This window comes from Lactuca saligna, chromosome 8 (genome assembly GCF_052625555.1).
Source record: "Lactuca saligna cultivar CGN05327 chromosome 8, ASM5262555v1, whole genome shotgun sequence".
NCBI lineage: Eukaryota > Viridiplantae > Streptophyta > Magnoliopsida > Asterales > Asteraceae > Lactuca > Lactuca saligna.
Window position 1 is genome coordinate 74,477,652 of NC_136424.1, and position 13,095 is coordinate 74,490,746.

Below are 13,095 nucleotides of genomic sequence, written 5' to 3' on the forward strand. Positions count from 1 at the left end.
AATGCCTATTTGTATTCATCATGATGGTATTTATAGGGATTGTTTGAATGAAAGGGAGAAAACATTTGAGTCTCCATTTGATTGTTCATTAATTGGGTAATAAATTCATTAGTTATACTTATACATTAGGGGACAGTAAGTTGAAGCCATACAAAAATTGTCCATCAAGTTATAGAGCAATGTTATATCCATCATACTACATAATTTAAAGTTCAGAGACCTGATATGTCACTATAAAAAAACGTTATCAAACAAAATATAATTATACCTAACATATAGTTAGCATGAAAAACTAGGTTACACTAATTGGTTATTTTCCAACACTTAGTTGGAAAACCTTTTGGTTATATCAAACCCTTATGTAGATGCGTACTCACTTTTCCTAATTTTTTTTCTTTAATAGAATAAAAATTTTATGCAATAACTTCCCAACACCGTGCAAGTGCTTCATCAAGCTTAAATTGAACATTCTTATTCATTTATCTTAAAAAACAACACATGTAGGTAAGAAAAAGAAAATGACAACGAATACACATCAAGTTCGTATCAAACTAAAAGATATAGTAATTATTTATCTTTTTATAAATGAAAATTACAAAAACTTAAAGGAAGGGTGTTACATTTATGTCCTTTGGGTTTCAAGGACATTTAGGTTGTCCTTTCTTGGTTTTCAAGTCTCTATAGCATGGACACTCATCTTTGTTTCCAAGAGTACCGGAAGGAACACATAAACACTTTCCACAACAGTCTACGCATACATCCATACAATGACTACGATGGTGTGTTGCAGAACAACGTACTGAACATGCGGAAGGGCATTCTACAAAAATGTACAAACATATGTTATTTTATTAATAGTAATAATAATAACAAAAATATTTTATTGAGAAAAAGGTTAAAGGCTAAATTAGCATTTACGTTCGATTGGTACAGAACCTTCATATCCGGCCTGGAAAACAAAAAGAAATGTAAAATTATAATTTATTTGAGACACATTTACAAAGAAAACTATAATTTATATATACACACACACTTACAATCGAGAGTTCTATAACTGCCATGGATGCAACAATAACAAAGACGAGGAAATTAAGTTGAACTCTTCCCATTTGTTGTTGTGAATGTATACGATTCAATTGACTAATGTCTCAATTGTTTTGTGGTGTTTTAGTTCATATGAAACTTTGTATTGAAAACCATGTTTATATAGGATGTTAGATGTTAATGGTAAATAGAAATATGATATAATTACACAGGATTAATTACAAGAATTAGTTATGTCATCGGTTATTAAATTGTAAGATTTGCTTGTATTTCTTAATAGGAAAGGAAATCAAATGTACATAATTGAAGGGTATTTTTAATTATCTATACATAGTATATAAAAAAATAACCTAATTTGAAGATTTTGGATTTAATAAAATTATGGTGTTTGGATATGTGTCTCCAATCAAAATTGACTATATGATATTTGATATTAAAAAATAAATATCATACTATATTTGATCAATATAATATTAATGTTGGTTTGAATATTAGTGGATTTCTATTGAATAATATGTCATATTATCCTTTTTATTAAATTAATGTTTTGTATTTTTTTTTATTTAGTTATTCTTGTAAATATCATAGATGAAAAAATTATATATTATGTATCATAATAAAACTTAATACAATCCATAACAAATATATAAATATAATATTTATAGTTAATTTTAATATATATATATATATATATATATATATATATATATATATATATATATATATATATATATATATATATATATGAAGAGGTTTATAAAATATATTAGATTGTTTGGGATAAATTTGTTAAATTCAAAAAAATCTATTATTAAGGTTTACCATGAGAGATTCTATTCAATTTGAAGTTAAAGTTGACATGATGATGATCTCAATTTGTCTTTGAAACACATAGACCATTTATGTAATTTTTTCTCATGCAATGACCACTTATATTATTTTTCTGTTTGAAAACTACTATTTTGATGCGATATTATGAACAATTGCGATCATTTTGGTAAAAATTTGCAATCGTAACTTGTGTCAATGATGATATGGTTTAGGTACGAATCTCTAAATGAACATGATATTTGAATACTAATTTTAGTTATAAGTCGCCTATTTCCTTTAGTAACTAATTATTACTGGAAAACTTATCAATTTACTATCTAAGAGAAAAGGTAGTACAAATGAGAACATCCAAATAACCATCGTGAACCGATAGATAATAACCATAATTGACAATCCATTTGAAAGTTGTAGGGTTCGAATATGGATAGTGAGGAGTCGAAGTAGTCGGAGTGTGTAAGGTGTTGAAAATAGCTTGACTTCGACACTATCTATTTACAAGGCATATTAGTTTCGATACTTGAATTTTGAGTCGTAATTTTTTCTGAGTATGATTGTATCGTATAAATAGGATAGGTACATAGAATAGAGGAAGAATATTAACTCTTTTACTCTTTCAGACGAATATATGAGCCAACCACATCATATTTAGATCTTGTGTTCTTTATTACTATCATAATATCATTTGTGTTCGTAATCAATCCTTACACACTTTATTTGGTATCAGAGCAGGATTCTCTCAATCGATCGAAGTTTCTCATTGTTTTTTTTAGTTTTTTTAATCACTCTTTCCAATTCAAAATCTTCCGCAATCTGAATCAGGAAACTTGTGCTAATCGATTGTATTAAATATATTGAGCATTCTGCATGTTAGATTGATTGATTTTTATCAGTCTTTGATTGATTTCATTCTTAGATTTCTATTTGAGTCTAAAATCCTCTTTCTTCTAAAATCTGTACAGTAATGGCAAATTTCAATTTGAACACAATGACGAATTTCTCTCACTTTCTCAAATCATCAACAAAGATTCCAATGTTGATTCCCAAGTATTATGAGCAATGGACTGATAGGATGGAAGACTATCTGAATGGGATCGATGAAGATTTGATGAGATCGATCAATAAAGGTCCATTTCTTCCCGAGATGCTTGTTACTCTTGTAGATGTTACTACGAATGAAGTTATGTTCACTCAAGGAAACCAGATGAAGTCGAACGACAAGAAATTTCTATATGAATGATGTGGTGCTCTTCCACTAGTAGTTTACAACTATGTTCGTGGATGTTCTATAGCCAAGCAGATTTGGGATACCTTGAAGGAGAAGTATCATATTAATGAGAAGACGAAGAAGAGTTTTGTAACTAGTTCTTGCTAAAGTTGGGAGAATTCAAGCAAAAGGATAATTAATCAATCGAATCGTACTATGATCGATTGAATTAACCGGTTTTCAAGTATTCTCGATATGTAGTGACTCGTTGATCCTTGGAGTTCAATCTCATGTTTCTTATGGGCTTACGAAAGGAGTGGAGGAACATCAGTTTGATGATTAAGACTCATGAAAGCTTCTATGGTTACTCATTTTCCAATTTGTACAATGTCTTGAAAGCTCATGAAAGTGAAATCAATGATATTACTTAAGAAAGTAAATTAAGTTTGGATGGACCCTTGGCATAAGTGTTGAAAGTTGCAGTAACGGAATTTGAAGTCGAATCTGTTGAAGAAGCCAAAAATGATGAAGAATGTTTCTTGTTTAACTCTGATGATGAAGCTGTTGCTCATTACTCTTACAACAAAGTGAAAAAAAATTCAAGAAGCCTTTTAATCTGAAATTCAATAATAACAATGAGGTTACAGAAAAAAGTTCATTTGCAAAAAGTATGAAGGATGATTCTAAAGTAGAGAAGAAGGATGTTAAGGATTCATATGAGAAGAAGAAGGAGTTGAAACTTAAAGGAGACTTGGGTTATGATTGTAACTACTGCAATGGGTCGATCCATTTAGCAAAAGACTGCATGCCGAGGAAGAAAGAAGATAAGAAGGAAACAGTTAAGGATGAAGCTTACTATGTTGAGAATCTTGAGGAGATTTGATCTCGCACGAAGGGAGTTTCTTTGGTGGCTAGAGGAGATGACAAGGAAGAGGGCACATATCAAATCTGGCATTCCGGTGAGATGCGAAATCCGACTCATGGAGCAATGTATGCAAAACTGGAAGATGATGAGAAGGTTTAAGAAGATGAGATCACTGGGAGGTGTTTCGTGTCGATAGACTCAACTAAATCACCGATGACTGCAAACGTGCGTGGTCTTCTTATCTCATTTAAAATTCCTTCATCTTATTATAATGATGTTTTATTTGAGTTTGATAATACATGTGCTTATGTTAATGACATGTTAATCTCCATGAGTAGTCAAGCAGAAAAGTCCAAGTCCCAATTATATGAAGCTACAAATAGACTCGAAGAAAAGAATGGACTAGTGAAATATCTTGATCATAGAATAACTAATCTTTTAATAGATAAAGATTCACTTAGAATGGACAATTCGATGCATATCAAACAATGAAACATATAGTATAGTTTTGTTAAGCATCTGTATGGTAAACTGAAATAATTTTATCATTTAGCTAACATATGTGATGAACATCATTGTAAATTGCTTCCTTTTCTTTTATATAAAAGAGAAAAAATATATGAAACATCATATAACTCTGAAAGTAAGATAGCTAATTATGATAAAATTCCAATTGATTCATATGAATATGGTATTGTAAATATAAATGAAGTTCTGAATGTTAATGATCTTGTGAATACTATGAAGGAGACCTTAACCAAAAATGAACAAGTCAAGATCTTGAACATGACTGAGAACGGGAACTTGGATCTCAACAAAATTTTGTTGATATCAAAGATAATTATGACAATATCAGTGAAATTGAGGTAGCGGAGTGTGTCGATTGCTCACAATTGTTTGTCATTAATGTTAATTCTATGGCTAAAGGCAAAGAAAAATGTAAGTTATTCAATGTCAAAAGTAAACAATGATCAACCTTCAACATCCAAAGTCAGTGATCCTCATGATCATCTTGTGGTTGAAGGTTATGTGAGTGATGAGGATGAAGTTTCTAATGAGAAACCAATTACAAGAGTTGTGTTAGATCAAGACTTCGAAGACTCTAAGGAGTATTTGAGCGTGTTGAAAAATAAGGGAAAACATTATCTTGAATCAAATTCAATGGTTTATCCTAAGTTCAAAGATTCAGAAGAAGTTGTGTTTCCAAATCAAGTCTTTGTCACCAAAGTAAATGGTGATAATGTGGCTCTGGAATTGAATAAATTGGTAAAGGAAGACAATGAAGGTGTGACGAAAGAAGGATTTTATTCTAATCAAAACACAATCGAAATGGTTTGAACACAAATTCAAAAACTTTTCAACAACAAAATAGACCAAAATGTGTTTGAGCTGTAAACGCAAAAAAATAGTAGTTGATAATAAAAACAAAGAAAAAGGTGTTGATTCTTTAACCAATGATCCAAAACGTTAAATTATGAAAACACAAACTTTCAAAGAAAGAGTTGAAAATTTGGCTTGTGATGAAGGAATTTTAAATCAAAAGCACAAAATAAAGCCTATAGGAAAGATGTAAAAGCTTTTCACAAACAAAAGCTTTTTAAACAAAGATCCTCTAAATCAACGAAGAAGTTTTCACAAAATGCAAAGAACTTTCAAAACAAACAATTTCAAAAACAAAATGGTTTTCAAATAAATCAAAACTATGTCCTGATATTGCCATATTTATATATATTTTTAGGCAATATTTGAATACATTTTCATTAGTATTTTGGTTATTTGCAAAGATAAATGGTACTTATAAAATTAAATTGTATTTTGCAGCTAAATTGAGCAATCTTGAAGAAAAAGGACCAAAAGCGACAAGGATCGGAGCTTTGGATTGTATAAGATTAAATTGTATTTTACTACCAATATATTAATTGGTAACCAACATGAATTGTCTATAATTAGTAACTAACCATTAAGGTAAAGTGGATTCAAACTAAACAGGAGTGTTTTTAGAAATTGATTGAATTTAATAGTTGAGTGATTAAGTTAGTCTGAACTTGCAAAATCTGATAAAAAAAACATTCAAACTTATGCTTAGATTTTTAGGTTAATTTAGTAGTAATTAGATTAATTAATTAAAATCGTTCCCTGAGATCGATACCCGATTGTTGTGCTATACTATTTGTGAAAAGGTACATTGCCTTTAGTCAGATAGCTAGTTAGATAATATGTAAAATTAGGTGTAGCATTATCGACACATCATGTCCAAAATCACTTTCGACCAAATGATTTTCAAAGAATGTTTAAAATCATGGACAAAGGATTTCTATTCAAAACCATGATCAAAGGAGTTTCGATCAGAGTCATGGACATGGGAATTTTACTCAAAAAAATGGACAATGGAATTTTGTTCAAAATCATGGACAAAGGAATTTTGGTCCAAATCATGTAAAAAGAAGTTTTGATCAAAATAGAAAAGTTTTTCAACAACATGGTATTGGTTATAAAAACCAATATCAAAATCGTTTCCAAGATCATCCAAAAAGGTCATTTATTAAAAGAGAATTTGAAAAATTGGAATTTAAAGGAAAGAAAAGTAAACCATTCAAACCAAAAAATCCTCATTTTCCAAATCCCGATTTGAAACAAAAGATGAAAGAATCATTTGCAAAAGGTAGAAGTGATGTTACGAACATCAATTACTGGCTTGAGGGAAAAGGAAAACAGTATCAATCAGGAAAGTATTATAAGGAGCAAATACAATCTACTTACAAGAAGTACTTGAATGATTCGATGAGTGGAAGTACTTCAACTCAAGATCCTACACCATTGGTACGAAAGTGGAACAAAATTCCAAAGAAGAAAAATGATGCATTTCAAAAAAAGGATGAAAAAGTGAAAATCAATGTTGAACCTTCCCCATTGCATGATTTCATTTCGATGCCTAAAGCCAATGAAATTGACTTAATTAACAGTTTCAAATCGAAAGTTCATAATTGGGTCTTAGGTTCTTCGCTACATAATGTGTTCCAAACTAATGTCCAAGGACCCAAAAGGCCTTGGGGACCTAAATATTCTGACTGAACGCATGTTCTCTATGACGAGCAATATGACGAATATTGATATATTGATAGTGGATACTCGTGTCACATGACTGGAAGGAAGGAGAATTAGCAAGATTTTCAAAAGTTGGAAAATGTTGGAGTTGTCAAGTTTGGTAACAACAATAAATGTAAAGTCAAAGCTTATAGAAAAGTAATGAATGGGAAATTCATAGTGAATCGAATTGCCTATGTTGAAGGACTAAAGCATAATCTGATTAGTGTTTTGCAACTAGTTGTTGGAACTGGTAATCAGGCTCTTTTTGATGAGGAAGGAAGTATTATCTCTAACAAGGAAATGAAGGAGATTATATTGAAGTTGAAACGAATGGGAGACATGTTCACTCTTGACATGAAACCAATTGTGTACATTCTCTCAGTGTGCTTGCTATCAAAAGTGTCTTTAGACCTAAGCTGGTTATGGCATCGACGTCTTTCTCATCTCAACTTCAAAAATCTTAACAAACTTGTTCTTAATGATCTTGTTTATGGTTTACCTATTTTAAAATTTGACAATTATTCATTGTGTGCTACATGTGAATAAGGAAAACAACATCATCAAGGTCATCCAATCATAATTGATTCACAAATCACCGAACCATTGGAACTTCTACGCATTGACTTGTGAGGACTTTCGATTGTTGAGATTCACGATAAGAATAAGTACATATTAATTATTGTTCATGCTTTTTCCAGGTTTATGTGAGTCTACTTTCTTCGACGGAAGTCTAAAACTGCTCTAGTGATGATTGATTTTATCAAGGACATCGAATTGAGCTTAAATAGGAAAGTTCGAAAGATAAAGAGTAATAACGTAACGGAGTTCAAAAATCAAATTCTAGATCTGTGTTTTACTGGGCATATCTCATAAATTTTCGTCTCCGTACACACCACAACAAAATGGTGTTGTCGAAAGGAGGAATCGCTCCTTATGTGAAGCATCGAGAATGATGAGAACTTGCCTCAATACTTTTGGGAAAAGGTTGTATCGACTGCTTGCTTTACGCAAAATCTTTCTTTCATTCATCTTCATTTTAACATCACACTTTATGAAATTATAAACAAAAGGAAACCTAATGTTAAATTTTCCATGTTTTTGGATGCAGATATTTCATCATGAATCTCAAGGATAATCTTTCCAAATTTCAGTTGAAAGCTGATGAAGGAATCTTCTTGTGATATTCTTAAAACTATGTAGCCTATAGGGTGTTAAACAAATGGCAATGAAGCTAGAAGAAACATTCAATCTCACATTCAATGACTATTATGTCAAAATAGTTAAACAATCTTTCATTTAAAAACCTATTATTGCTTAACCAAATGTTGAATCTGCACAAATGAATACTTTTGATATTGATCTTGATTTAATTTTTGGTATTCCTGATAGCGAAATCAATGCAGAGAAAAATGCTCATGATAATCAAGTTCCTAATACATCAAAACACTCTGATGATTTTACAATCACAAATGAAGAAAACGAAGCACATTCTTCATATACTTCAAGAGTAAATGTAGAAAGAGTACTTGTTTCGACTGATGATCAAGTGGAGGGGGAGCACTTGAGTTCTACGTCTCAAAATAAAAGACATGATTCATATGTTGAGTGGGAGCATATGAAAAATCAAGCTCATATCGAGGGGGATCATATGCCTAACCATGATAATGTTAAGGGGGAGCATCACATCTCAAATCCATTGGCCGAGGGGGGGAATGTTGATTGAATCATGATAACAATAATGTTCCAAATAACAATTTTCATGACGTAACTGATAATATCTCAATTGCAGGAGAAGTTTCAGATGCTCCTGACATCTTTGAAGGTGCACCTTTATACTTTGATCCTGCTTATCCTCCCATAGATAAATGAACAAGAAATCATCCGAAAGAACAAATTCTTGGTGATCCAAATTATCGTGTCTTAACATGAGCCCAAATTCGAGAAAAAAATGAGGTGTTGAATCTTCATCCAGAAATCTATATGTTTAATGTTTTCATTTCAAATTTTGAACCAAAAATAGTAAAGAATGCATTAGAACATCATGATTGGATTTTCGCAATGCAATATGAACTTGCTAAATTTGAACGAAACAAGGTATGGCGATTGGTTCCTAAACCTAAGGATGTTTATGTAATTGGTTTGAAATGGATTTTTAAGAATAAAACTGAAGAAGAAGGCAATATTATTTGAAACAAAGAGAGATTAGTCGTAAAAGGTTATTCTCAACAAGAAGGCATTGATAATGAGGGAACCTTTACCCCTGTCGCAAGACTCGAGGCGATACGAATTTTTCTTGAATATGCAACTCACAAGGATTTCGACATCTATCAAATGGATGTCAAATGTGCATTCCTCAATAGTGTTGTGGAAGAAACATTGTAAGCCGAACAACCACTAGATTTCATTAACGATAAGTATCCTGATCACTGTTTCATTTTAAACAAGGCTGTTTATGGGTTAAAACAATGACCTCATGCATGATATGTAACTTTAACAAAAATTTTGAAAATAGTTAAATTTAAACAAGGATCAGTTGAGCTCTGATACTGAAACCCGATCTCTAACCCATGTATCCACCACATCAGCTAGATAACCCGCACACCCATGCTAAATGTACTGTCGAGCTTTGGCAGCTAAACAAAACCTTGATCACAATCTAGTACCCTCGCCATAGACAATCAGTTCTCCTCCATTTGGGGTTCGAACCAGTACCCACTGACCCTCACAGTCAATCATGGCACCAAAACGACTAAGCTAGTCTATACACATAATAACACACATATCCCCAATGGGAATCAGAATCAAGTATATCGGGAAAGACACCCTGAAGATCTCCAACTCACATCTACAGTAGACTAAAGAAGAAGAAAACTTGTGTTCGTTGGCGATAGAGACTCGCAACGGACACTCAAGCTCTCCTACCAGCACACTGAACTCCCTACTAAATGTCTGAGAGACAAACTACCGACTCACCCCCGAGTCAAATAATACCAAGGTAGGTATGGAGTTCACTAAAAATGTACCTAATCACAGGTAAAAACAGATAAGCATAAAATAGATATAATCAGTAAGATAAGGGATAGAAACATACCAGCAACCACATCTGGTGATGCCCTGGCCTCCTCTACTGTGAGTTGGAAGGCGCGTCCCTCAGCTCTCGGGGGCTCTGCTCTACCCTGCCTCCTGTCAGTAATCCTCAGTGTAGCCAACCCGGGAGCCTGCGCTGGCTTGGCGGCTAGTAGGGGACACTGAGCCTTCATATGGCCCACCTGCTCACAAAGGTAACAAAGTCTGGCTTTGGGAGCTAGAGTCTGCTGCTTGCAATCTCTGGCAAGAAGGCCTTGCTTTCCATATTTGTGGCACCCGCTCCCTGATTGGAAAATCCCAGAATGAGCCTTCCCACACTTCCCACAAGTGCAGCCCGGTTGTCCCCTAAACCTGGTATCAGCGGTCTTGGACAGCTTCGGCGCCGGCTTCGACTGCACCAAGGCCTGCCTCTGCTCCCGTAACTGTAACTCAATCTCCAAATCATGCAGCCTAGCGGCCTCCTGTAACTCTAGCAGTCTATCACATCGCTAGGTAGCAACAAACTGACGATATCAGTCTTGAGCATGCTCAGATAACGTGTCATCCGATCCTGCTCAGAAGCAAACTTTGGGCAAAACATCTCCCTCTCAATAAACATGTGGGTGATCTCCGTCAACGACTCCGTACCCTGTCTTAGATCCAAGAACTCCTGTGACAGCTGCTCGCGCTCGACCCATGGAATGTAATGAGTCCGAAACATATCTCTGAACTATTCCTAAGTAACATCAGCTCTTTGGTAATTCGTATACGACCCAATCATCAATCTCCACCGATCCTTTACCCCATACCTCAACAAGTTCAGGGCACATCTGACCTTCTGGTCAGCATGACAAGAGCACATAAAGAAACATCCCTCCACGTCAGACAGCCACTTATGGCTATAATCAGATCCTAAGTCCCATCGAAGGTTGGTGGCTTCGTGTTATCGAAGTCCTAGTACCAAAAGCCCCAACTGGCTCCTCCCCTTTGTCGATGTTACAGTTGTTGTAGCTGCTGTGACAGCCTTCTCAGCTAGGGCTGCATATTTGTCATCAAAATACTCCATCATGGCAGTCCTAATAGACCCAAACATCTCCGGAATCTAACCCCAGACAATCTCCACCACCTCCTAGCAGATGATCTCCCTGACACGATCCTCTGTAAATGTTGGTCTATCATGCCCGATGATATTGGGTGCTATCTAGGTACCCTGATCACCTTGCCCTGATCTCGATCCGGATCCAGTCACAAAATTCCTCGTAACCACCATACTGAAAATACACTAGGAAGATATCAGATAATCCGCACAGATAACATGGAACCAACTCCCAACTAAACCCTAGGGGTTGTGACTTCCTTGCTACACGTATGGGTCCTGTGCTTTCAGTAGTACGGGCCCATACTACCTCCCACACCTACCCATACTTTCCTCAATTATCATCACAACACCCTAACAATATACATATGGTAATCGCTCAATCCTCACTCCTAGGGGAATTCTAAATATCTCATACTGGCCTACCAACCATGCACAACCCACCCATCCATGAAACTTCCACCAACCGTGCAACACTAGCTTATGCTAGCCATACATAACGTTGGACCACATAGACACCCGAATACTCAGTCCTACTCTAAGCCTACAACCAAACAAGGAACAAGAAATAAAGTTGAACCAAACTTTCTCATGCTATAAGATCTTAATTATATACAACCTATGATGCATACACTGAGAAACTACAGTAATGATGTTAATTTCATATAAGGAAAACCCTAACCTATTAGGCATCATGTAACCAGACAATTCTATCATGTAATTACTGAAGATCCCTAGCCTAGTACTAGCATGTTGTTCTAACATATCACAAATCAAATAACTGTATGGTATTTTAGGGTCTACTTACTGGCTCCAGTTGATCGTACACTCTGCATCCTCCTTTGATATTTTGAAAACCATTTGAAAATCATTTCAAAATTCTTTTCCTTGATTTGAGACTGGATTCACACAAGTGTTCCTCCAATTTACTCAAACCAAGGCTCTGATACCAACTTGTAACATCCAGAAAAATCATGCCAAATTTAAACTTTTAAAACATTTAGAAACTGTCAATTATTACAAATTTGTTTTCAAAATGGTTCTACATCATAGTATCCCAGAAACAAAGTCATAAAATATGAGGAGCTGTATGATCACGCCTTTGCCTTCTGATGATCATCCGAGGTACCTGAAACCAAAACTAAAACTATAAGCCCGAAGCTTAGTGAGTTCCCCCAAAATACCCATAAACACAACAGTATACATATAATCACAAACAGCATACTATGGGTCCATTCAACCATTGGGTTGCAATACCCTAGGCCCTCAACCATCAAGTTGGAATGCCAACATACTATGGGTCCAATTATCCTCAGGGTGGAATACCCTAGGCCCGCAACCATCAGGTTCGAATGCCCACATACTACAAGTCCAATCATCCTCGGGATGGAATACTGATGGCCCACAACCATTAGGTTGGAATTCCCAAGTCAATTGGCTTCCGCACAAAGCAAATAAGCCTCAACCACCAATCAAACATGTGCACATATAACAGATAATCAAACATGGGCTAAACCCATGTGGTGACCCATGGATACTCCATGGAGGTTTTAACCCATGGAGCATGAAGAATATGTAAGGTCATGCACATTAGGGTTTACATGGTGTAACCCTAATTAAGCCACACTATATATAAGGACCCCTCTAGTTCATGAAATTGGCACTAGTGCATACACAAAGAGGGCTATCTGATTTTTGGTACAAGTATTATTCTTCTCAAGTTATTCCAATCGTTTTTGGTGTTTTGTGAACTATTTGAGGTGCAAAACTTGGGGTACTAAGCTCTTAAAGGTTCAAGACTTAAAGCTTCATCAAAAGGTATGTCATCTAACTTGAATTTTGTAGAATAGTTGCTTCATAACATGCTAGTTAGAATGATGCTTTGGAAATTTGAATGTATGC

General features: G+C 34.5%; 1 protein-coding gene across 1 annotated transcript; it reads right to left on the reverse strand.

Annotated features, from left to right (window-relative positions):
- Positions 1 to 617: 617 nt before the first annotated feature.
- On the reverse strand, positions 618 to 1,156 carry LOC145012500 (peamaclein-like). Its single transcript, XM_078971301.1, has 3 exons — positions 1,038 to 1,156; positions 919 to 949; positions 618 to 820 (listed from the first exon to the last, which is right to left on the reverse strand). The coding sequence occupies exons 1-3, from the start codon at positions 1,107 to 1,109 to the stop codon at positions 639 to 641; spliced, it is 285 nt and encodes a 94-aa protein (XP_078827427.1). The 5' UTR covers positions 1,110 to 1,156; the 3' UTR covers positions 618 to 638.
- Between the last annotated feature and the right edge of the window lie 11,939 nt (positions 1,157 to 13,095).